The sequence below is a fragment of the Pithys albifrons genome, chromosome 1, assembly GCF_047495875.1.
Source record: "Pithys albifrons albifrons isolate INPA30051 chromosome 1, PitAlb_v1, whole genome shotgun sequence".
Lineage (NCBI taxonomy): Eukaryota > Metazoa > Chordata > Aves > Passeriformes > Thamnophilidae > Pithys > Pithys albifrons.
In genome coordinates, this window is record NC_092458.1 from 6,416,477 (window position 1) to 6,440,475 (window position 23,999).

A 23,999-nucleotide genomic window follows, 5' to 3' on the forward strand; every position below is an offset into this window, starting at 1 on the left:
CTAATCCCACTTGAAAGGATGGGGTCATGTCCAATTACAGTTTTTTTCCAATCCACTGGGAAAGCCATTACACTGATGGCAATCAGACTGGTGCAGCTATGGCAATCTTGAAGGTATTTAGGATATCTTTGATTAAATGATATAGTGGACAAAGACTTAAATTGCTTCTCTAGCAAAATCCCGGAATGGATAGTTTTTTAATTAAAATTAGGTAATCTGACACTTTCACTTGTAAAATCACATGAAAGGGAGAAAACAAAAGTGAGGGATATGAGAAAGGGAAAATGCCCCTTTGTTTTCTCTACTTACTGATTATCACTGCACTACTTTTAAAATCCCTTTGTTTGCCTGTGTAATGAGGTTGATTAAAATCCTCTAAAGAAATAAAACAGCTGCACAGACCTCCAGAATCCAACTCTTCTCTATTGTCTGTGAATTGCATTCTTTTCAACAGCTTTGTTTCCAAATTATTCTTTTCCCTCCATTGCCTCTGAAAGTCTATTACTGGATTTATGAAAACAAAGCTGAATAAGCATGTTGAATACAGACACAGTGATTGCCTCAACACATGTTGTTCGTTCAAGGACTACTGTGCTAGCAGGTCTGAGCTGCTGCCTGTCACTGAACTGAGGCAGAACAAAGGAAAACCCGGCTGAAAAGATGAAAGTGTTCACTAAAGAAAGGTTCCATATTTTGCCCTTCTATCATATATTGGAGGGCTAAAGTAATAATTATTAAGCTGACGTCAGACCATGACATTTTACCTTAACCCAGGCTAGGAGGAAACATGTTCTTATATTGTCTCTAAAGTGACCTGACACCTTTCCACTGTCTGGGCTAGGATGAGGTAGTGCTGCTACATGCTGCTGCTGCAAGCTGTGCCTTCCAGGGAATTAGCCTTTCTGGGGTGGCTTGGGAAAGGGTCATGCTGCTTGCTTCCCACTCCTGCTTGGCCAGGATTTGTGAGGAAGAAGGGATGAGAAGAAGCTGGTGGGCAGAGCACACCACGCATGTGCACTGCACACTGAATGTACACACACTGTACACAGGCAGTGCACACATGAATGCTGCACACGTGCACTTCACGTGCACACATGGGGAGGGAGGGAGAATGCATGAACCCTGGCAGCTGGGGAGGTGGCACAGCAGTCCTTGTGCCACTGCCTGTGTCAGTGCTCATGCAAACCCAAGTGTGCTCAGCTACTTAAGCAGACCTCTCTGGGCCAAGCCCCTTCCCCTTCCCCGTTTCACTTGTTTATTCACAGGCAGGCTTCCATAAGGAAGTAGGAGGTTTAACCAAATGGGGTTACACCTGACAGAGAGGAGGAAGCCTTGTACCCACTGCTAAAGTAGGAAGTGATGCTGGAGCTGCTTGCCAAGGAAGTGGTTGGGTCACCATCACTGGAAGCATTTAAAAGACATGCAGATGTAGCACTTAGAAGCATGGCTTAGTGGTGGACTTGGCAGTGTTGGGTTAATCATCCTTTCCAGTCTGTGATACTGCAATTCCTCTCTGGGCAGCAAGGGGGTGCCCTGTTTCCTACCAAGCCCTCCTTCTGCGCTGCATTCCCCATAGTGAGTGGTTTTGTTCCTTGCTGAGCCCATCCAGCTGAGATGTTTTTTGAGATTTTTTTTTTTTGAGAATCATCTCAAAACAAAGGGAGAGACACACCTGCAGCCAGAGGCAGTTCTACAGATGCCCATGGCTATAACACTGCTGGAGTTTGCAAAAGCAAGATGCAGGGCCTTTTGTTACTGGCCTTAGTCAACACAATGGTTTGTGTTTTCCCACCTTTTTGATTTTCCCAAGAAATTTACTGCAGTTTCTTGGTCGGGAAAAAATATTTCTTTGTTTTGCTAAGTGGTACCATTTTAATGTCCTGGATGTGGTGTAAAGTGCACAGGGCAAGCACATATTGCCTTTTTGGCTGGCAGCCTTACATGCCTGTGGTGAACCACCTTCCTCCTCCTCAGCCTCCCCACACCCCGACAGTGCTGTCCCTGCCATGGGCAACACCTCCAGTAACACAACTTTCCTGTCTCATCATGGAGAATGAAAACACACAAAAACAGCGTCACAAATGAGCCTACATTTAGTTTGAGAGGACACATCGAGTTTATTTTAATGATTAATAGAACCCTATCTGAAAGAGTTAAGTTGAAAAAGCTGCTTTGCAATTCTGAGACAACATAAAGACTTACAATGTTTAAAAATAAGAAAATGCAGTATCTGCAGTCAGTCCTATGCAAAAGACTGAAGATAGAGCAGATTTTTAAAATACCAGAGACTAAAATTTTTTTTCTATGTAGAAGAAAATGTGTGTCCCAAGTAGTTATAAATCAATAAACTCTATGTGCATTTATCCAGATGGAGTAAAATGCTGGCCCCACAGACATTAATCATGCATGAACTCACCAAGGTTGGATTTTAACCCTGAGACTCTATTTGTTTAAAAATATTTCATATTTCTGACATTTTTATATACACTCATGTAGCTTGGACTTTCTGTGCCGTGTCTATATATATATAATCTGTAATAGCAGTACTTTTACTAATGCCCTTCTAAAATCTTTTACTGATTTACAACACTAAAGGGTTTCTAATTTCTCTTTATCACTCTATTCAGAGCTCACTCTGTGTTTTGCTCTCTTCTCTCCAGTGCAAACCACTAATGCCCCATTCTAGCAGAATGACATGAAAGCATATGTGTGATCTGATGAAGAGCAGACCTATTCCACAAAACATACAAGTGTTTTTTGTGATGCAGCAACACAGCATTTTTTTACAGTGCAGACCTATAAAAGCACCCCTTTTTTCAATTAAAATACCATGATATGGAGATTGGTTGATACACATGATATGTGTGCTTTGGTGAAAAGAACAAAAAAAGATGCATAAAACTAGAAATCAGTGGCAGAACTACAGACACAACCTTCCTGAGTGCCCAAGAGAAAGCAAGCAGCCCTTCAAGCCCCAGGAGTAATTGCAGTGAACTCTGTGGAGGCACAGCGGTGTGAGCCCTACCAAAAGACTGAACTGTAACATACACACACTCCCCAGTAAGTTACAATGACAAACAGGTCTCCACTCAGGTTTTCCTCCCAGCAGAATTTGTGTCAAGTTTGTAAACCATTCCCTTCAACCAGTTTGGCAACTGCCTTTACTACAAGAGCTTTTTACTTATTGCATATTGTGGCACATGTTCAAGTTTCCCTAATTGTTGCATGTGAGAACATAATTTTTTCCCCCTGGTTTTACCCAAATACTTTTCTAGTGTTGAAGGGATGTGACATCATGTTTTTTCAGATTCCTGTACTGAAATATCTACTACTCACATTTCAGAAGAGGAGGATGCATTGCCAGGATAAAACAACCAAACTGGTCAATGCTCACAGCAGTGCTGGTATGTTAAATAAATTTTCTGGTAAAAAAAAGTTTAAAATTCCTTTTGAAATGTTTACCCAACCTTTGTTAAGCAGGTCATTTTTCACTAATTTGGACAGTTAATATGGATGTGATAAAACTTTTAGAGACATTTTAAAAAATATGCATCTAAGTTCCCACCTGCAGTTACTATATGCATCTGTGTATGTGTTTAACCTAGTACATAAAGCTGTTTCAGCTTTGGTGCTCATGGATGATTAAAATTATACCACTATATCTCTTTCTTTGATCACAATTTAGTGTAACACATTATCTTGACTCTCAGTAACTTCCAACTTTGATGTTATAGTTAATAAAATATAATGCTGTGCTGGAGAATCCCTCGGGTATCTTTAATTTCTTTTCTTTTTTATTGATATATATTACATTTAAATGGGATTAAATTGTCTGATTAGCGAAGCAGGCTCTTGCTGTAGCAGTTAAACCCAGAATTCCTCAGAGCGATCTATAGACTTTGTTAAAGCATCTTTCCAAGGTGCTGGTAAACCCATGAGAGTTAAGCAAAAGATTTTCCTTGTGCTGAGGCTGGTTTCATATTCTGCCCCCAACCTCTGCTTTGTTCATTCATTTTCCTCCATGGAAACCCTTGTTTTAGCCCACTGAAATGTTGTAAGGATGCACAATAAAGTAGGTGACAGAATTGTTGCAGGTTTTTGAAGACAAAATCTCTCTGCCGCCCCAAACCCAAGAGCTGGGTGGACAGTTGCCTGCACAGAGTCGTGGGCTTTGAGAAGCTGTGTCACCACAGAGCATCATCCTAAACATGCAGCAAGGCCACTGCCAGCCATTGTCCCGTCCAGGTATAATTGCTCCTTGATGCTCACAGGCTTCATACTGTCTTGAAGTGGACCAGTATCACTGCTTATGGCCACCCAACCAGTGTCAGGAAACTGGACAGAACACAAGAAATTAGGTACTTAGCCCAGAAAAGCCAAGCTGGTAATATATAAGGCCTTGGTACAGTCCCTGTGCCCAATCAGCCCTTGAACAAGTGCCCAGTCAGGCTCATGGTGCACTGAGCTGAAGTTCAAAGTCAGGCATGGCACAAGGGCTATCCTATCAAAAACGCTTCCAGAGAATGCTTAAAAACAATTGAAAAGCATGGAATGGAGATGAGGTTCAACGTAGAATGTCAAACAGTAACAGTATCATTGAGAACTTGGGCCCGCATCATTACACTCTTTATTACATTTTATGAAGACTATATATTACAGAAGTAACATTGTAGAGCTGGACAGTGCCAAGCCAAGCAGCTTTTGCCATACTGTGAGCATAGGAAAATTCTTTTTCACTTCAGCTTTTATTGGCTCTCACAATTGTCTTTAAAACAGTCAATCAATGCAAGAAGATAAATTAAAGTGTACATTAGACTGACTGGCAAATAAAAATCCAGATTAAAAGACCTAAACAGAAAAGGCCTTTTAACTCCACATAATTCTGCTTCTTGAGTTGTCAGGCTTTTATCATCTCTCGGAGACAGAGAGAGATATATACATATATGTATATAAAACACTGTTATGAGATATACTTCTAAGCCTGTAATTGAATAATACTCAATGAAAAGTTGACATATCAATGCATATAACACTGAAAACTTATATGCAAACCTACCTGATTATTTTATAAATAATTCAACCAATTAGTGTCATGATAGCATTTCAACCTAAAGCACAGAGAAGTTCTCTAGACAGAGTTTTATAATGCACCTGAATTTTTTGATCCTTCAGTATCCAGACCCAGCTTGGACATCATTCATGTACCTAAGCAGTTTCCATCTCTTCCACAGTATGATCAGCAGAAATACTCACAGTGTATTAAGTGGTGTTTTTGCATTTCAAGGTTAATGTAGAAAAGAAGGAATAGACTAGATTAGAGTAGACTAGACTAGAATGTTTCCATATTTCTAGGACCTGAAGAAGCAGACATGGCACAGGTGAGAAGGTTGTTTCTTTCTGTGTACACAGTAAAAAAAAAAGCTCTTTAAATATAGAGATACAAATGTTTTGTTCATAGGTGACCCTTCCCCTCCTGGTCACTGAAAGAGAAGATTACTGAGCCAACAGGAAGAAACATTTCACAATATTACTGGCAATTAGAAAACTAACAACTTAAAAGCTCTAGGAAAAGAATATGTATGATGAAGGATCCATTTGCATAGATACAGTAAGTGACTCTGAGAGCAACACAGCAAGGCATTGCTAGCACAGACCCAGGAGGCACAATGTGAAAACAAAGCATAGCCAGGTAGTCTGATAAAACAGAGACAATGGGAAGAGTCCTCACAAACCATCACTAATGTCTTGGCTGTCTTTGGTGATAAAAGATTTAAGAACATGTTTAATTACCTTCTGCTTTGCTTTCCAAATGGTACATAAGTAGCTTACTTCAAAGTGAATGGTGAGTTGCATAATCAGCTGTTTGGTTTGAGGTCAAAAGCAGACAGGTGAGGCAGGCCAAGATCCTGTGGGAACATATTTAAGGCCTAAGGCCAAGGCACTGAAAACTTGAGTCAACAGCAAGGATTCTCCAAACTAGGATACTACTGATGAATGTCCCAGTCAGTAGCAAAGACTTCTGGCTTTCCTGGCAGTGTGTAGCTGCCCTCTAAACTGCCAAAATCAGAGTATAGGATCTAGTCATACACTTTCTTCCTCTCTTCTACTGCAGAGCCCCCAAATCCTCCAGCTTCCTGTATCCTCCCAGCCCAGAACCTGCTCCCTTCCTTCTACAGGAAATGTCCTAGCAAGGACAAAAGAGTGTGTAGTGATTCCTTGGGAATACACATACTACAGTTGAAAAATCCTTGGTATTAAATATGAAAGACCTGAGCCTAGCAAGGATCAGGAATAGTGGCATTTAAGGCAAGAAACAGCAGACATTTTAGAAGAAATTGCTGTCCAGTACAGAGAAACAACCCCATAAACCGTAAAAGGACGGAATCTATCCCACTGGAAAAGAACCATGAGAGAGGAGTTCTTGCAAATGCATCTCTGATTTGAGAGATAAAATTAGAAAACTTAAAGTCAACTGGTGTGAAACCATCTTTGCGTAGTCCAGTAATTTAGAAAATTTAGATAAATGTTTGAGTTGATGTCCTGACTTTTCTTAGGACAAGGACTGTATTGGTACTACCTTTTATGTGGCCAGGATGTGAACACTGAATTTTGTGTAGTTGTTCCAAAGCACTCAACATCAAGTTGTGTCAATGCTCATGTGAGCACAAAAATTAAGTCATTGCAGTACTCAATTTGCTAAGGAACTTCCCCATTAGCAGGCAAAAAGTATTCCTTTGCTAAGGACCCGTATCTTCTTGTTTGAGGAAAAGCTCTATGAAAATACTGCCATTACAATTTATGTGAAAAATATCTCCAGGAAAAATATTTAATAGTGGCAGTTCAATCCATGGAACTCAGGAACTGAACTAGCATGAAGGAAGCAAAAATGCTTTTCCTCTTAAGAAAAGTTTGACTTCTCCAGGGAAAATTGATAAAAGAATGTTCTGGTTCCAAACCATAGTATTTTGTTCCCCAAAAATGGCAACAGAGCCTTGAGTTCAGGAATGCCTGCTTCCTTCCCTCTGGAAGGTAGTTTGAGAACCTGTCTTTTTCCATAAATTATGTTTTCATTATGTCTTTCTTCTTTCTAAAGAAAAATAAGAAACTAATTCCATTTGCTTCAGTTACTTAGCTTCAGCAAACCTTCCTCCACCTTGACTATTGGACAACCATAAAATCATAGAATGATTTGGGTTGTAAAGGGCCTTAAAGGTCATCTAATTCCAACCAGCTGCTACAGGCAGGGACACCTTCTACTAGACCAGGTTGCTCAGAGCCCCATCCAACACGGCCTTGAACATTTCCAGGGATGGGGCATCCACAGCTTCTCTGGGCCACCCATTTCAGTGTCTCACCACTCTCACAGCAAAGAATTCCTTCTCTTATCTAATCCAAAATTACTCTTTTTCAGTTGGAAACTGTTCCCCCTTCTCCTGTTATTACATGTTCTTGTAAATAGTATGTCTCTGTCTTTCTTTTAGGTTCCCTTCAGGTACTGGAAGGCTACAGTTGGGTCACCCCAAGGCTTTTTCTTTTCCAGGCTGAACAGTCCCAATTCTCTCAGCTTTTCCTCATAGGAGAGGTGCTCCATCCCTCTAATCATCTTGGTGGCCTCTTCTGGACTTGCTTCAAAAGGTTGATGTCCCTCCTGTGCTGGGGACCCCAGAGCTGGACACAGTCCTCCAAGTGGGAACAGAGCAGAGGGGCAGAATCCTCTCCCTTGCTCTGCTGGCCACGCTGCTTTTGATGCAGCCCAGGACACATTTGGCTTTCTGGGGTGCCAGTGTGCACAGCTGGGTGATGCCCAGCCTCTCACCCACCAGCACCCCCAAGCCCCTCTGGGCAGGGCTGCTCTCCATCTGTTCATCATGGATTGATACCAGGAGTTACCTTGACCCAGATGCAGCCCCTTGCACTTGGTCTTAAACCTCATGAAATTCCTATGAGCACACTTCGGAAGCTTGTCCAGGTCCCTCTGGATGGCATCCTGTCCTTCAGGTGTGGAAACCACAATAGTCAGCTTGGTGTCATCTGCAAACTTATCGAGGGTGCACTTTATCCCTTTGTGTATGTCACTAATGAAGGTATTAAACAACACTGATCCAAATATGGACCTCTGAGGGACATCACCTGTCACTGATGTCTACTGGGACTCTGAGCCATTGATCACTACCCTCTGCACGTGACCATCCAATCAGTTCCTTACCCAACAATATTTGACCAATACTTGTAAAAAAAAGTTTATCTTACTAACATTTCTACACTGATAAAATAAAATTTAAGCATATAGGATTCATACTTTTGTATATATATATATATATATATAAAAGTATATACACACAGAGACATATATGGATTTTCAGTAATTAAATCTAAAGAAATTCCACCATGTAAAAATGAACTAATGCACAAGGTATAAATATACATGTCACTTAAATAAGTATCTGTCTGTTAGGAAGGAAAGAGTTGTTTCATGTATGTGTCTCCCTCAGTAATAGCTGTGTGTTACATTTTTTTCTGTACAATAAAACATGTTTTCATGAATATTGTTAGAAATCAAATTAAAAGCTCAACTGGCCTGCATCTCTAGTGTATTTATAAGTCCTCTACTCCTAAATTTGTCTTTTAATCCAGAAAAGTAAAATGCTGCTGGTAATCTGTTTTTCTCTCACACATTCTTCTTTCCCTAAAACCACAAATCATCCTACTCCATCAAGAACATGAAGGCAAAGACGTACACTACTTACAATCCTCTGTAAGACCTAGACACTAAAAAATCCATAACTTAAAACTGGTTTTGTATTTCAGGCTTAAAAATAAAGGTAGGTGAATCTATCTGCAGCACAAGGAAAAAAATGGCCCATAGTGTAAACAAGCATAAATGTTGCAATATTTATGAGTATCATGGTGCTGGGAATTCCCTCTGCAAGTCTTTGATTTTCATAATACATTGATTTTTATCATAAGCTGTTCTAAAATTAGAAGAGGCCACAATCTGACAAGTATCCTTTATGTTTTAGTCGTAACAGATGGATACCACAAGGTACTTCCTCAACTTGAAACTGTTCCAAAACCTGAGGCACTAATCTGACATATTAAACTGAATTTATATAAAGTCTTATGTCTCTACATCACACAACATCGTTTATGGCATGCTGAGCTGTGACAGTTTAAGTTATGAAAATGCTGTATCACGCAGCAGATCAGAATCTGGCTTTATAGCAGGTCTCATGAATTTCTTCATCCAGAAAGAATAAATTTTGTGTGGGAGCATTCTGCATAGCACCCCTGCAGAGCAATAGATTAAAACTGGATTTTAGCATTTACCTCTTGCTCAACTATAAATCAGGAATTAGAATTGATAATGGCAGTTATCCATCAACAGCAATGCAAGTGCGGATGAGTAAGAGTAGCTTTATGGATAAAAGGAGTTAGTTTTTATTATTATCATTAAAGAAAATCTCTTCTATTTGGAATGTTTCTAGGCTCTAAATACAGAGGGATTAGATCCATGGAGGTCTTCAGCATGGATAAGGAAGATGCATTTGAAGTAACTTCTCCCCAGATTTCAGAACGTTATTCTGAAACTCTAGCAGTGGGCTTGAGCTCAGCAGTTCACGTTGTAGACTCCTCTTGACAGAAGACATGGAAGGGACATCTACCACAGCCGGCAGGATTCTGCCCCACGGTTCATCGTTGTATTCCTTGGGCAATTGAAAGCTTTACGGAACTCTTCAAAGTTGCTCATGGCTCCGATAACTCTGCAAAGAGAAAGTGGTGGACATGCAGGTTCCTTCTGTTAAACACTACAGGTTTGCAAGTGTTTCACTGTGTTCACACAAGGTTGCATTTTCAGGCTTTCCTGTAATTTTTCCACAAACGAAACCAAAAGATTCAGGAGAAGCACTGCCAGTTAAAGTTAATATGAAGACAGTCTTACTTTGTTTGGTGTTTTGAGAAGCATCTTGCTTTGCTAGAAACTCAATGAAAAACAAATGCATTTTTTGATATTGTGTCCTCTGGAACAATTTTCTAATCTGACCCTTGGCAGCAAAGGTGGGGGAATCAGCAGTAGCCTTGCAGGGTGGAATCCTTCTTCCAGCACCTGCCAGATGCTACAGTCTAGCAGGCAGGAGCATGTAAGCATACACTAGGGTTGTGCTGGTAGGGGTTTCTTTTGGCTCAAGTCAGCCAGGTTCTCATATCAACATGCTGTGGCCACCCATCACATACACACACACACACACACACACACACACACACACACACACACACACACACACACACACACACACACAGACACACACACACACACACATGCTGAGTCCCTGGGACTTTGCAGCCTGAGGGGACAGTTAGACCCTCTTATCGGGCAGCTCAGCCTTGCACCTGTGAACATCTCAGCTCCTCTGGTATTTTGGAAATATATTTTCTGAGTCTTCTGCCATGACCAGCTCCAAAGATCTCTTGCTTGCACCACAGGCAGTGCGATGGTGAAAGAGCAGCACATCCCTGCCTCACATAACATAGACAATGTGTCTGCATCCCAAACTGGCACCTGCAGGCATAGGGTCACTCTTTGTATGCAGTCATGGCTTCTACTTCCATGTCTGCATTATTTGGTGCTGTCAGAAATTCTTGCCATTGCTAGATTGAGATTTTGTTGTTTGCTGCTTTTTCCTATGCTTTTAAGCATCTTGAAATTTACTAACCTGAAATTTGCAATGGTATTAAAGAGTTTCCTGAGTTAAGAACAGAAAATATCAAATTAATCCTATGTCTTTCCTTCGTCTTTGTTACACACTGAGAAGGCATTTTTATGTATTGCAGACAACTTCTCAGCATAGCTCAGCGTGGTAGAAAACATTCTTATTACATTGATTAGACCTTCTGTGAGTATGAAAATTTGCAGTCATTTGGCACAAAAATGCCTAAAGGTCAGTTTTTTAGGGAGGATTACAACATGAGGTTAGGCTTCAAATGAGAGATACAGCTTTACTGTAGGAACATCACAGATACATGTTCAGGAACTGAACAAGAGCTGGTCATGCAGAACTGCTGCTGAAGTTGGTGAGAGTTCTGCCTGCCATGCCAGGGATTTCAGTCTGAAATTGGCATTCAAAAATAGCAAAGACATGTGCTAATACTAAAAATCTGCCAATTAAAAAGAAATAAAACTAGAATCTATCTAGTGAAATATTTTTATGTGTGCATGCATGCCACTTTTCTCCCCATGGTTTGGTATTGCCACACATTAACTGTGAAATCAGAGTGGGCTGTCTGGATTTCATCCCATTGAATTATAGCAGAGACACCTTTCCCTGAACAGGTTACCTTAAGCTCCCTTGGTAATCAATAGAAAGATGTACTTGCAGAGTCTAAGTAATTTAAATGTATTACCTGCTGAAAGATTATATATATATATTGTACTATATTGGAGGCACTTCCACTATGAATCCGGTTGTGAAGTTAACATCCTTCCTCCAGATAAAGAGATAATGTAGTACTTGACTGAGGGCAAACACAATTCTTAGTTAAGTAAATGCAACTGACATGAATCCCAACACAAACAACTTGTTCTTGATCACACAAACCTTGTGAAGAAGTGGAGAAATAAACTCTGGCTTACTAATTTTTATGTAGTCTTTTAAACTTCTCCCTCATCCAACCTCTCCTTGGAGTTCATGAGTGCCTGTGGTTGGGGGAGCCTTGGGAGGCCTTTTGGGCAGACATGGTTACTCTCTTATGGCTGGACTATCACAAGCTCCTTCAAGCAAAGTGTCACTTGAAGGCCAGTGGCAGTTTAGTCTCAAACTGAGCTTGCAGGGCATGTTTTGCTTTGCATTGTCAATATATTTCAAGATGCTCACTTAGAAGCTTTTAATGAACTCAGTTAGATTAAATAAAGGACCCTCCTAATATTCACTGTTAGAATTGCTTAGGGAAAGAAAGTGATAGGTGAGGCATTTTACATACTCGGGCCATGATTACAGGGCATCACAGGGATCAGAGTGTGTTCTGGTTCAAATGCTTTTGAAGGTAGATGCAAGGTCCTCAATTTTACAGAAGAGCATTTGTAACAGTGAAAGATAAGCTAATAAAACCAGTTCAATTTCAATCTAAACCAAGAGCACAGTCCAATTTTGCGTTTGCTCTTAACCCCCTCTTAAAATGCTAAATTTCTGCACTTGTGTTCTGCAGTGATTGATTCTGTATGTATACCAAGGAAATGCATTATTTGCACTACCTGAACTGCGGAGGGCTGTGAGCTCCAGTATATATTTGCTCCCTTGCAGATTCAGGTCTGAAGGAGTTGCATCTTACCTAATAAAAAAATCAAAAAAAGAAACAGGCATATTATCTGAGATGACTTAGTAAGTAAAGCAGAATGTAATACCACTGTTCTTAAGATGTCTTAAGATGCCTATTACTTATAGAATGCATAAAATGGAAAGACACCAGAAATTCCTGCTTTGTCTCACCTTTGCTAACCTGCAGTTTTCTGTTAGTATATTCTCTTGTTTTTCAAATCCCCTAATGGCTCCTGTCTCCACCTACTGTTTTTCTCTACCTACTCTTTCTCATCACCTAATCACACTCACTTTACTAGTTCTTTTTTTGAAGTTCTCTATAATGGTAGCTTGCTTTCCAGCTTGTACTGCAGCATTTCACACCCTAACAATTACCAAAAATACTTCTTGCTCTCAGAGCTATGTAATTTGTATAAAAGGTACACATAATGATGTTTATCGTCTCTAGAATTGCAGGTATATTACCTGACATATTTATTTCACATTGGAATGTCAGTTTCTTTTGAAATTACATATTTTCCACATTTCCATCAGTGGCTCCTAATTCACTAATTCAGATAAGATACTTAACCCAGTTGTAACTGACCACAAAACAGGGTAGACAGAATATTTGCACAGCTGAATAATCCCTCTTATGCTGTATCCATTGCATGAAAAATCTCATTTAAGCTTTCCCTACCTTACCTAACCCACTATATTGAATATTCCTATGAACAAAATCCTTTAAGCCACATAGCTCATAGGACTTCAGTGCAATTTTATTCTGACTGAAGACAGTCCTGACAGTTTGAGTAAGTCCATTGAGTGTCTTGAGCTCTGTGGAAATAGGCTGAGCTCAAGAGTACCTTTGCATCCATTGTTCTCACTGTGCATGTACCTCCCCTGTGAGGGTCCACTGGACATGCAATTGCTGCAGTGATCCTCTAAGACCCCTATAGCTTCAAAAATGCCTTGGAGAAAAACTGACACAGAGTGAAACTATTCAGCATAAACGACCAAAGTGAAATCTTTTCTGTGCTCAATACTGTCAAACTGAAATGGCCATAAGCTGTTACACTGACTCTCAGCAGAGAAATGATTTTCAGCCAGAACTGGTTGCATTTGGTCCTGTTTCTTCAGTCTGGGATGATTCATTTATTTGACTGGTGCACAGTTTTATAACCCAACTTTTACTTCCCTTGTTGGGAGTTTGTCCCAACTTGTTCAACCAAATAAATAATTTCTGATCCTCTCTCTTGCTCTACATATTTTTCTGAAAAACTCACATACCTTATCAAAGTTGTGTTACAGCATATTTAGTGCACAGATGGGAAAAAATAAACTTTCTTCACCACTACTTAGTTTCCTTGAACAACATACACAGTAACAAATGGTGGTGGTACATTTTCAACAGGAGCCTGTGTTGGAAGCAATCAGAAACTACTGTGTACTGCAAGCATCAGAAATCTGGAAAGTTGAAATCTGGGAAAATTGAAGGAGGCTAAGGAGTCTATATGCACAAAAAGACCCTTTTAATGGAGTGAAGTAGCAAGAAGAAAGCAAGCTGCTGTAACAACACTGTGCAAACCCAAGAATAATTTCAGCAATTCTGGCACAATGGATAGATAAGAACAAAGAGGAAAACAGAAAAGAAATAATAGTCCTGTGAGAAGTCTCTGCTTATACTCTGAAAAGTCTGGGTTTGGATGATGTCGATTGTTGAAACAAAGCAGGCTCATCTCTGCACTTCACATTGGGCAGGTTAATAGATGGGGACTCGAAACCCATTTTTACTACTCACATGGGCATAACTCAGAAAGAAAAGCTGGTTGTGTGTGAAATCAAGGCCTGGCAGTAAAGGCTCTTCTTCTCCTCCCCTCTTTTCTGTAATCCATTTCCTGTATGCCTGATAAGAAAGAAATACTAAGTGCCTTTCAGCAACACGAAGATAACCACAGATTTTTTTTTCTTGCCTTTTTTTTTAATAATACTGTGTTTCAGATATTTTTCGTCTACTTACCCTGAAAGCTTCTCGCAAACCGCCATTATCTGCAATGTTTTCTGCCAAAGTCCTCTTCCCTTTCACCTGACAAAACAAAAGAACATCAGTCATTTTATTCTGAAGCTCCTTATTGAACAACTTCAAGAAACAGGAAAAAGTAAAACAAGGAGAGAACGACCTCAGTCAATTTCAACCATCATAACTGGGGTTAAGAAAACTGGGTTTCAATGTGAAAACTGTCAGTAAACAATTTTCTGTGATAAGTTATCCTGGCAATGGTCCTAGATCTATGTAGCACAAAATAGAGGAGAAAAAATGCACTTAAGAATCCAGTCCCTGATCTTTGATCTGAATGCCAGTAGTTTTCCCTTGAGGTCTATTTTTATCTGGTTACACGTGAGATCCAGTAGCCCCTTTCTTAAAATTTTATCTAAAAGGTTATATTTATTTCTCTACATAACTCTTAATATAATACTGGGATGGTAAAATAACTCTCAAGTCATAACATAAACAATCATAATTAAAAATAACTGTCAAGAGACAGAATTGGAATTGATAGTATATTCAGTGCTCTAAAAATATCTGCCAAGAGGATTCCTGTTGCTTCTCCCTGATATTGATTCCAACAGCAACAGCAACAAGAATATATTGCAAGAAGCAGCACCCTATAAACTTTGTGAGAAAACTGGTCTCTTGGCACTACCAAGTGCAATCCCTTTATGAAGAAATCCTAATTTCTGCAGATCAGCATTATCTCTGGATACCCAACCGACAAAGGTCTTAGTGTTACTAACTGTTATTAATAATTAAGCAGTTTTACTCTCTATTATTCTTCAAATAAGCAAGGTAATTGAGCACAGCTTTGAGCAGATCTCTAAAGGTAGATGCTGGCCTGCAGCAATAGGCTCACCCATGCTGCAGGGATCAGTATAGCAGGTTTGGCATCAAAGCTCTCCTTAGTTTCAGGATGCTAAAAGAGGGACAAGTGGGGCAGAAGAGGTAAAAACTCAAGGGGATAGCTGGATGCCTGAGTCCCACCACTCAGTGCAGATGAACACTCTGATTGCATTCAAGACCATCTTGCTTGATGCCTTGGGTACAATTTTACACCCAAGGGTGTAATAAAGGAGAAATGGGAGCCATAGGGGAAAGTGCAACCCTTTCCTGTCAATTCTTCCCTCCCTTCAGGAGGCTGGAGACGGAGGTGAAAAAGAAACTTACAGGAGAAAAGGTGCTGTAAATCAGGGAACATTCACACACACCAGCTGCCTTTTTTTTCTGGCCTTTCCTTGCAGTGAGCTTGGGAAGGAGACTGATTTAGAGCATAAGATGAGAGTAACCTAACAGTGACACTTGGGCCACAGGTCATTTTAATAAATGGAAGAAGTCTTTCTGCTGATCTCAGGCAGCTCTGGATCAAATATTTGAGACTACTCTTTGCAGACAGTTTGTGACAGAGCTCAGGGGCCATGATAAGCCCTTTATTTGATGAGATGACTTTATGTGATTATTGAACTCTGAAGCTATTTCTATACCCACTTTTTCTTTCATTACACTTCTCTTCTGGAGACACTTCTATTGTAAATTAGATGAGAAGGAAGAAGAGTAAATAGGTTTCCTGATCCATGAAAAATATTCATATGGGGTAAAAAACCTGCAGAGTATTGATGTTAGTGACAGGCAAAGATAGGGAAAAAAAAGTCTTTGCTTGCCTAGCTCTTCATATGAAAGCTACAAAATATGGCAGAAAATAAGAAGATTCTTCTATCATCTAAACAGTGCTTTTGGTTATCCTGTGGAAATAGAAGGAATGGGATAACAAGGCTGTTGGTAACAGGATCTCTTTAGTAAACTCATCCATGGACTTCAAAGGCAGTAGCTACACTGGAGAGGAGATTCAGACCTGCCTCATCTCAAGAGACAGTGCAGAAGATAAAGGGGATGGTCAAAGCAATGGCAGAGGCATGGAAAGGGCTCAGCCACATCCCTGGGGAAGGTTTTAATGACCTTCTCTAAGTGGCATTTTTGTATTGACTTTTTTTGTCCTACAGATACCTAGAAATGAGCCTGAGAATTTTTCTTTGTAAATTAGTTTATATGACGCACTTCAAGTCTGAGTTGCTGGACTTCAGACTGGACCACAACATGGCTTTGTTGTCTCTGAGATTAATACAAACAGCCTGGGAAAAGTGTTAAAATTATTGCTAAGCATTCCATGTGATCTCTCCATCCTTAAAAGGCAAAGATTCAATAGTATTTCTAAAATGTGAATAGAAGTGATGGAATTGAATGGGAACTGGAGTATCTGTTTTTTGCTGGAAATTAAGATTAAAATTGTTTCCAAGCCAACATTAGTGGAATGTCAGCTATTCATTTCTGAAGGTCTGGGATTTACCTTTATCTTCATTTAAGACACATATATAATGTGTGTATTTTCAGGGAAGCCCATAGCTCTGATAAAGAATGAAACAGAAACCACTCCCTTGCACTTTCTTTCTCAATCCTTTTCTGTGAGCTCCTGCCATCCTACTCCCTTGATTAGACATACAAATGGGGTCTGTGTGCATGCACGGAAGAAATTGCAAGACTTGAATATGAAATAAAGTAGGGTTTATGCATCCATTTTATAGCTGCAATAAATAACAGGCAGGATTGCTAAAAGGATCTATAAAACATGCTATTATATTCTTTCTAAAGAGAGTAACAGCTCAGTTTTCATTACACACCTCATCTTCCGAAGACATTTTACATGCTCACATTAATTAGACCAGTCTTACTGAGTGGCTTCATCCTCTTCCTCTGATTCCAAAACACTCTGATGGGGAGCAGTGGTTTAACCCTGTCACCAGGGTGTGGGTAGTGGTATTTGATTGGACTAATCAAATCTGACAGACAATTTTTAACAAAATTATTCACTTCAAAAAATCATTTGTCGTGAGAAATGAAGTTGAGAGCCTAATATCCCAACACATTTGGATTTATGAAAATGGAACTTAGGAAAAAAAAAAGGGCAAGCACAACAATCAAAACAATCAAAACTCCCAATGTACCACTGTTTTCAGTCCCTGGTGGTTTACATACATGTAAGCCAGCTCGCTTCCAGTAGTAATTGTTGTATTGATTTATCATGCATTTTGTTTTCTCTTTAAATTTTTCTTCAGAGTCAGTTGTCCACCAAGGGTCTAAATTTCCATTTTTGTCATATTTCCGACCTCAAAAAAGAAAGAAAGAAAACAAATGTTTTTGCAGGAGCAAACTTTTCCAGTTTAGGAATCTATCTCCTTCACAGAAATGAGAGGTGAAGGTACTCATGCAAAAGTGTGTACAGAATAGATAAGATCAGTAAGCAAAATCTTGACCCCACTCAAGCAGAGCAGCAAAAAGCTGGCATTCTATTTATTGTCATAATTTCCATTTGCAGAAAAAAAGATAGTAATGACTTATGAGTTCTACAGTACATTTTATAATTATATAGTGTAAGAGGAATTTGAGCTTTCTTGTAAGGATAATTGTGAGTATTTTTCATCCTCAGCCCATACGTCTTTGATTCTGCTAATGTGATGATAACTCATTTATTATTAATTAATTCTACACTTGATCAGAAAAACAACCCATTTCATGGAAACTTCTAAAGTTTCTGAGTTTCTGAGCTGATGGTTATAGCACTGGCTTATGGAAGTATCAGCCCCTTGTCCCCCATCAATTGTAGAAGAGTATCTGATCTCCATCATGATTCCAGCCAGTCAGACAAAAGGCATGTTTGGACCTTTTTAAGAGCAAGTTTAGCTGTCCATGTGGATGCAGCCTTGCTCTGTGATTTGATTCTTCTTTGAAACTTCAAGAAAGAGGGGTAAAGAACAATCAATAGACATAATACCACATACTGAAGATGTTTTCTTTCATCTTATTCCTTCCCCCCTCCCCCCCCCCCCATGTGTTCTCTAGTTCAAGATGGCAAATTCCCTAGAGATGTATTTATTTCTGTATTTAGAAGGTAAGAGCCTGGCAAGAAGTAGGGATCTGCTTAGGGAATCAAATCTTAGGTTTCTTTCTGACTGGCAGGAGACAAGGTGGAGATTAGATACTCACCTACTCAGGAGATGAGAGTTTATGAAGAAAAATGTCTCCATTCTGGAGTGTTTTCTGTAACAAAATCTTGTATAGCAGTGACAAAAAGATAGCAGAATACAAGGTTTTTCTTTTCTTTTCTCTTTTTTCTTTTCTTTTCTTTTTTTCTTTTCTTTTCTTTTCTTTTCTTTTCTTTTCTTTTCTTTTCTTTTCTTTTCTTTTCTTTTCTTTTCTTTTCTTTTCTTTTCTTCTTTTTTTTCTTTCTTTTCTTTTCTTTTCTTTTCTTTTCTTTTCTTTTCTTTTCTTTTCTTTTCTTTTCTTTTCTTTTCTTTTCTTTTCTTTTCTTTTCTTTTCTTTTCTTTTCTTTTCTTTTTTTCTTTTCTTTTCTTTTCTTTTCTTTTCTCTCCCTCTCCCTCTCCCTCTTCTCTCTCTTCTCTCTCCCTCACCTTCTTCTCTCTTCTCTCTTCCCAAACGTTCCTTCTTCTCTCTTTTATTTTTCCTTTTTCCTTTTTTTCTTTTTTTCTTAAATGTGTTCAATGTAACACAACATAAGCAAACTCAAAATTTCTCCCTGGAGGAGGTGCCTATTTCTCTCCCTCTGCACCTCCCTCCACTCCCCACTTCTCATACCCACCCCCCTTTATCTCAGGAGTCCTGTTTTTAAAAGCACTTTCCTGACATAGCCAAAGCTAGATTGTGGTAATGCCCCAATTCACCCAGTTTGTCAGGACAATTGGACTGACATTTTCAAACCAATCTTCTTTTGCCCACCTCTCTGTCTTTCCTCTTTTGTTTTTTCTTTTATTTTAATATTTTGCAACACCTTTTCTGTAGCACTCTTGTTCCAGTATTGTATTTTAAAACTTTTCTAATCGTATTTTGGAAAATGTCAAAACCAAAATGAAAAGTTTCCTTGAAAGTAATTTTTATCAATCAGAAGTTTCTGAATCTGTTGCTGGTTTATTTTCCATTCAAGACAAATAGAAAGAAATGTTCCATTTCTGATCAAAAAAAACCAGTTCAGAAAAACAAATGCTATGTAAATAAATTGAATAAATACAACTTTATAATTTTTTCACACAATTCAGCACCACTAAAAAACCTAACAAAAATAATAAAAAACCTGAAGCATGTAGAAGTCAGCTTTTTAATCTGTCAGCTCTGTGAAAACAAAGTTATCAACCTGCAGTAAAACACTCACCATTGCTATCAAACCCATGAGTAAACTCGTGGCCGACAATTACTCCTATGGCGCCATAACTTAATGACCTGTAACACAAAGAAACAGTTTCCTCAGAAAGTGTCCACACTCATGAACATTAAAGGACAAAAGACCTCAGAAAAATCATTATTTAAAAAGAGGATAGGGAAGGAGGGGAATATGGGTCTAAAAATCACGTTTGCACAATTTGACTGAAAGTTTTTGAAAGTTTTAAAAGTTTTTTAATTTTAAACTCTTCCTTTTCTCAAAGCAACATTTAATCTAAACCTTTGAAAGTGTTGTGATAGTTCACTCTTCTAACCAAATCCCTTATTAGCATCATATGGGCTCCAAAATGTCTCCTCCAACTGACTGCACTGTGCATATTCTAACTGGGAACAGGACAAAGTTATAGGTGTGACTATTCTGTCAGCATCGTCACCCAAAAAGAAGAGATCAAAGGTTGCAGTGAACTTCTGCACTGTTGGCTCCAATCATTCTTCGCTGCCATACAACAAAGACTGTACTTGGTAAAGCACTAAACAGATCTCCATTTACTTTTAAAAATAAAGATCCTACACTTGCACCCATCCTGGAATAGGACATGGCACACAGTCAGACCTAATGTCCTAAAGAAATAGAATAGAAAGTAATATTTTGTATTCCTGATTGATATTTATATCTTCCTTGTTATATCCAAATAAGAATGCCTCTGAGAGAAATAGGGATGAAAGAGAGAAAGGTTCAGGGCTTTAAATGCAGTGTATATCATAGGGGTAGGTGATCTACTAAATGCATCTTTCATTTGTTAAGTTGGTTTTTATGATTTTACTTATTTCAATTTCTGAGATGCTGTACTTCAAAGTAGCTTATAGTTTTTCTAATGCATTGTACTGAAATAAAGGCTGAGTGCTTTGAAATAACATGTTATTACTGGACCTAATGATCCATAGTATACTAATTGCTCATCTCAGTCATGCCCAAAAAGTATTATATCATTTAATTCCCTCTGCTCCCATGACAACCCTTCACATAGATTTTTTTCTTTCCTGAAAGGTACTTTCAAGTATGTGATAAAATCTTCCCTACTGTTTTGCCCCCCCAAGTACTGTTATAAACCTGCTCTAAAAAATGCTGGGTAAAATTATATGTTTCAGCAATGGAAATATCATCCTTTTGGTGATAAATTTGTAATCTTGTGTAGCATACAGTGATAATTACCCCTAATAAATGTACTATGTTAGACTTGTTTTCCACATCTGAAGTGAAGTGGCTATAACGAGATCTTTTGCAGCTGAAGAAGTATATAAATAATGGCATAAAACATGTAAAGAGATCAAGAAGAATCAAGCCCTATTACTAAATAGATCTTCCTTGTTCTGTAAGGGTCTTGGTCATTATGAGAGGCAGGGACAAAGAACAGGCTGCTGTTCTGGCCTCCTACATCTTTCTATACCTCCAAAAGATGGAGTGAAGTTTGGGGTGTATTTTTGCCCCTGCTTCTGTGAATCCCCTTCAGCATTTTGTCCAATTCAACAACAGTCAGTTGGATAGAGATGGAGGGAATTAGGTGCAGCCCAGGAGATACCACATCAAAGGAGTACTTTCTGGGGCTGGGGAGGCTCAGAGAACTGCAAGGAAGCTACCAGGTCAGGTAGTTTGAACTCTCTATTTCAGTATATCTGGCAGTGAAGGCTCATAAGTATGAATGATGGCATTTGAATGGTATTTTATTTCATGTACTGAGATGTAAAAGTGATAACTAAGCTTTCCTTTATGCAAACAGATGTAACTGGATTTTGGTGGCTATGCTGGAACTGGACACTAAAATGCCACTAAATGTTAAATATTTTCTAAATCAGTTTTCCAGCAAGTGCTGATGACTTTTTGATGGTTTTTCTTTTCCACTGCCATGTACTTTTTCTTCTAAGCAGACGGAAAACATCCAGAATATTTCAAGGACAGAAGCAATCTGTTGTCTGATATAAACCAGCTACATTTGTTTACTAAATTTCATTTTGATACATACTCAAGCAAAGCCAATTTAAGCTAAGGTAACCTTTAAAGAAGAGAAATGAGCAAAGAATAATACTTTGAAAGAACCACAATTTTATCACTACAGCAGAAGGTCAGAATACAGAGAAATCTATTCAGAAAGCAAAGCTGGAAACAGGTCTGCAAAAACCATAACAGAAAAAAGGTTCACCTTAAAAAGAAAGGACTTTCTTCTACCCCCAATTACCACTTAAAAAGTCATCTGGTTCACAAGAATTCTCTTTGAATGCAAATTAATTATGTCCTCAATTGAACGTGTCTTTCTACATATATTGCCAGATTTCCAGTTTGCAAGGACACAATCCAGACTGGAAGATGGCAAACCCAAAATGTTTGAAAAGTTTCATGTTTTTTAACAAACCTTTATTAAGGAAATGTTTCAGCAGTAAGTGGCTTTATATAACTGCAAAATAACTTTCAGAAACTGCCAGCGGAAACTTTTCATGGTCTTATTCTGCCCTGAAATAGAAAGTTATTGAACTGCACCAAAGCAGTGATTTTTCAAAATTAAATGTGTGTGACCTATAATTATTTTTTCTCAGCTACAGCAGCACACAGGCCTGCTCAGGCAATCACTTATGCACATGGAGATATTCTCCTGCACCTCAACAGGCACAGACAAAGGCCCGCTGCTAATCTTATATATTAGCAGAAAGTGAACAATAAACTGATAATAATTGGCTTCTCAGGGTATTCACTTCTGTTTAGGAAGTGTTAGTTACTTGATTTACAATTCCTTTTAATACCTGCCATGTGCACACTGCTGCATCTGCATGCTGTAGCCTTGAAACCCTTGCTCTTGCGTGCTCTTAATTAGCAATGCCTGTGAGAAATCAGTCATCAGTTTAAGACAACTGACTGCAACACATATGGCTCCCAAGGGTAGGAAAAGTGGCACAAAGCAGCACTTCTCTGAGTCAGTTCTTTCAATGGTAAAAGCAGAACATAGCAGAAAACAACCTAAGGGCTAAAATTGCACTACAGAAGCACAGCACAGTTTTCCTGTGGACTGCCTGCTGGTGGCCTTCAGCAGCATTGTCTTCTTCTCCATGGCCTCTTCTTTGTATGTGTTAGGAATACTTCTCCCTGGTATTCCTCATTCCCAGGTGTATGAGGGTCCCTGGTGCAGTACTTACCTAGGATACTTTGTTCCCCAAAAGAAAGGTTTTTGTAGTTCTCCTGCTGGGAATCCTGCAATAGAAAAACAAACAAACAAACAAACAAAACCCAAACAAAAATAAAAAACCAAACCCAAAACAGTGAGGTCAATACGGCCAATAGTAACTGTCACAAGGACCAAGGCTTTAGATTTTATTACCTCATTTGCTTAATTTCAAAAGGTTTTGCTAGAGCAGCTTTCCCTCAGGTGGTAGTTTCAGAATGCAATAGGAAGGATCTTTGAGAGGCAGCAGAAATCCTCTCTCCTTCAGGACCACATTGACAATAAGATGCTGCACTGCAAGAAATTTATTTTGTTCCATTGCTACACATGTCTGTGTAAGTCATGTGATCCTGGGAAAAAACCACCCAGTGTTTCCTGTGAATACTGGACTACCCTCAGATGTATAGACAGATCAACAAACAATAAATAGGTTAAATGCAACAAGAATTCAAATAGTGTCAGCCCAATGAGGCTGAAGAGCAGCAAAAAAACATGTAAGTGATAAAATGTGAGCCTGATTCTATTCAGCCTATGAAAATCAAAGGGAAATGAACATACTTAGACATTTTGGTAAAGGAGAGCTGTAGATTATTAAGGCTGTAGGGTCAGTCTAGCTACAGAAATTGTCTGTCTACTTTAGATAGACTAACTAGTTGTCAAAAACTTGTCCAAAGAGACACTCTAGTGAGTGATGACCTGCTGATGTTTCACATAGGAATCAAAATTGTTCCTCAAATTCAAAGTCACATGTCTGTTTTTAATTCCAGGATAACATTTCAGCACCAGGATACTGAAGATAGTGTAGCTGCACATGATAAAATTTTAACACTCCTAAGAACTGGTAAATAAAGCAGACACCTGTGGCCAAAGCTTTTATATCATGGTGGGAAGTGTCACCCTTTCAGTCCCAAATGCTGAATTTATTGTCTTGTGTCACAAACTCCCATCTATTAAACACAGGTGCACACCTGCTTCGAAAGTCCTACATGGACATCACCTTGTTGAGGAAGAATCAGTTTCCTCAAGTGATTCACCTTTTTTCCCAGGAACTGCTTCTTCAGCCTATGGGTCTCTCTTCAATAAATCACCAGAACACTCAGATCAAAAAACCCCAAACATATTCTTTAGATTTTTATCCTATTCAGTCTTCTGTTAATAGATAAGTCATGGATTTCTTTCTATCTAATATAAAATGTCTGGCAAGATCTTTGTCTTTCCCTT

General features: G+C 39.0%; 1 protein-coding gene across 1 annotated transcript in view; it reads right to left on the reverse strand.

The window, feature by feature from the left end:
- Nucleotides 1–4,242: 4,242 nt before the first annotated feature.
- The window catches only part of PHEX (phosphate regulating endopeptidase X-linked), a 99,823-nt gene continuing 80,066 nt past the window's right edge, over nt 4,243–23,999 (reverse strand). The window contains exons 16-22 of the mRNA XM_071551157.1: nt 22,753–22,807; nt 19,562–19,629; nt 17,374–17,504; nt 14,311–14,376; nt 14,092–14,196; nt 12,248–12,324; nt 4,243–9,761 (exon numbers count right to left, since the gene is read on the reverse strand). Coding sequence (XP_071407258.1) covers nt 9,659–9,761; nt 12,248–12,324; nt 14,092–14,196; nt 14,311–14,376; nt 17,374–17,504; nt 19,562–19,629; nt 22,753–22,807 — 605 coding nt within the window. The 3' untranslated portion in view covers nt 4,243–9,658. The remainder of the gene's footprint in view (nt 9,762–12,247; nt 12,325–14,091; nt 14,197–14,310; nt 14,377–17,373; nt 17,505–19,561; nt 19,630–22,752; nt 22,808–23,999) is intronic.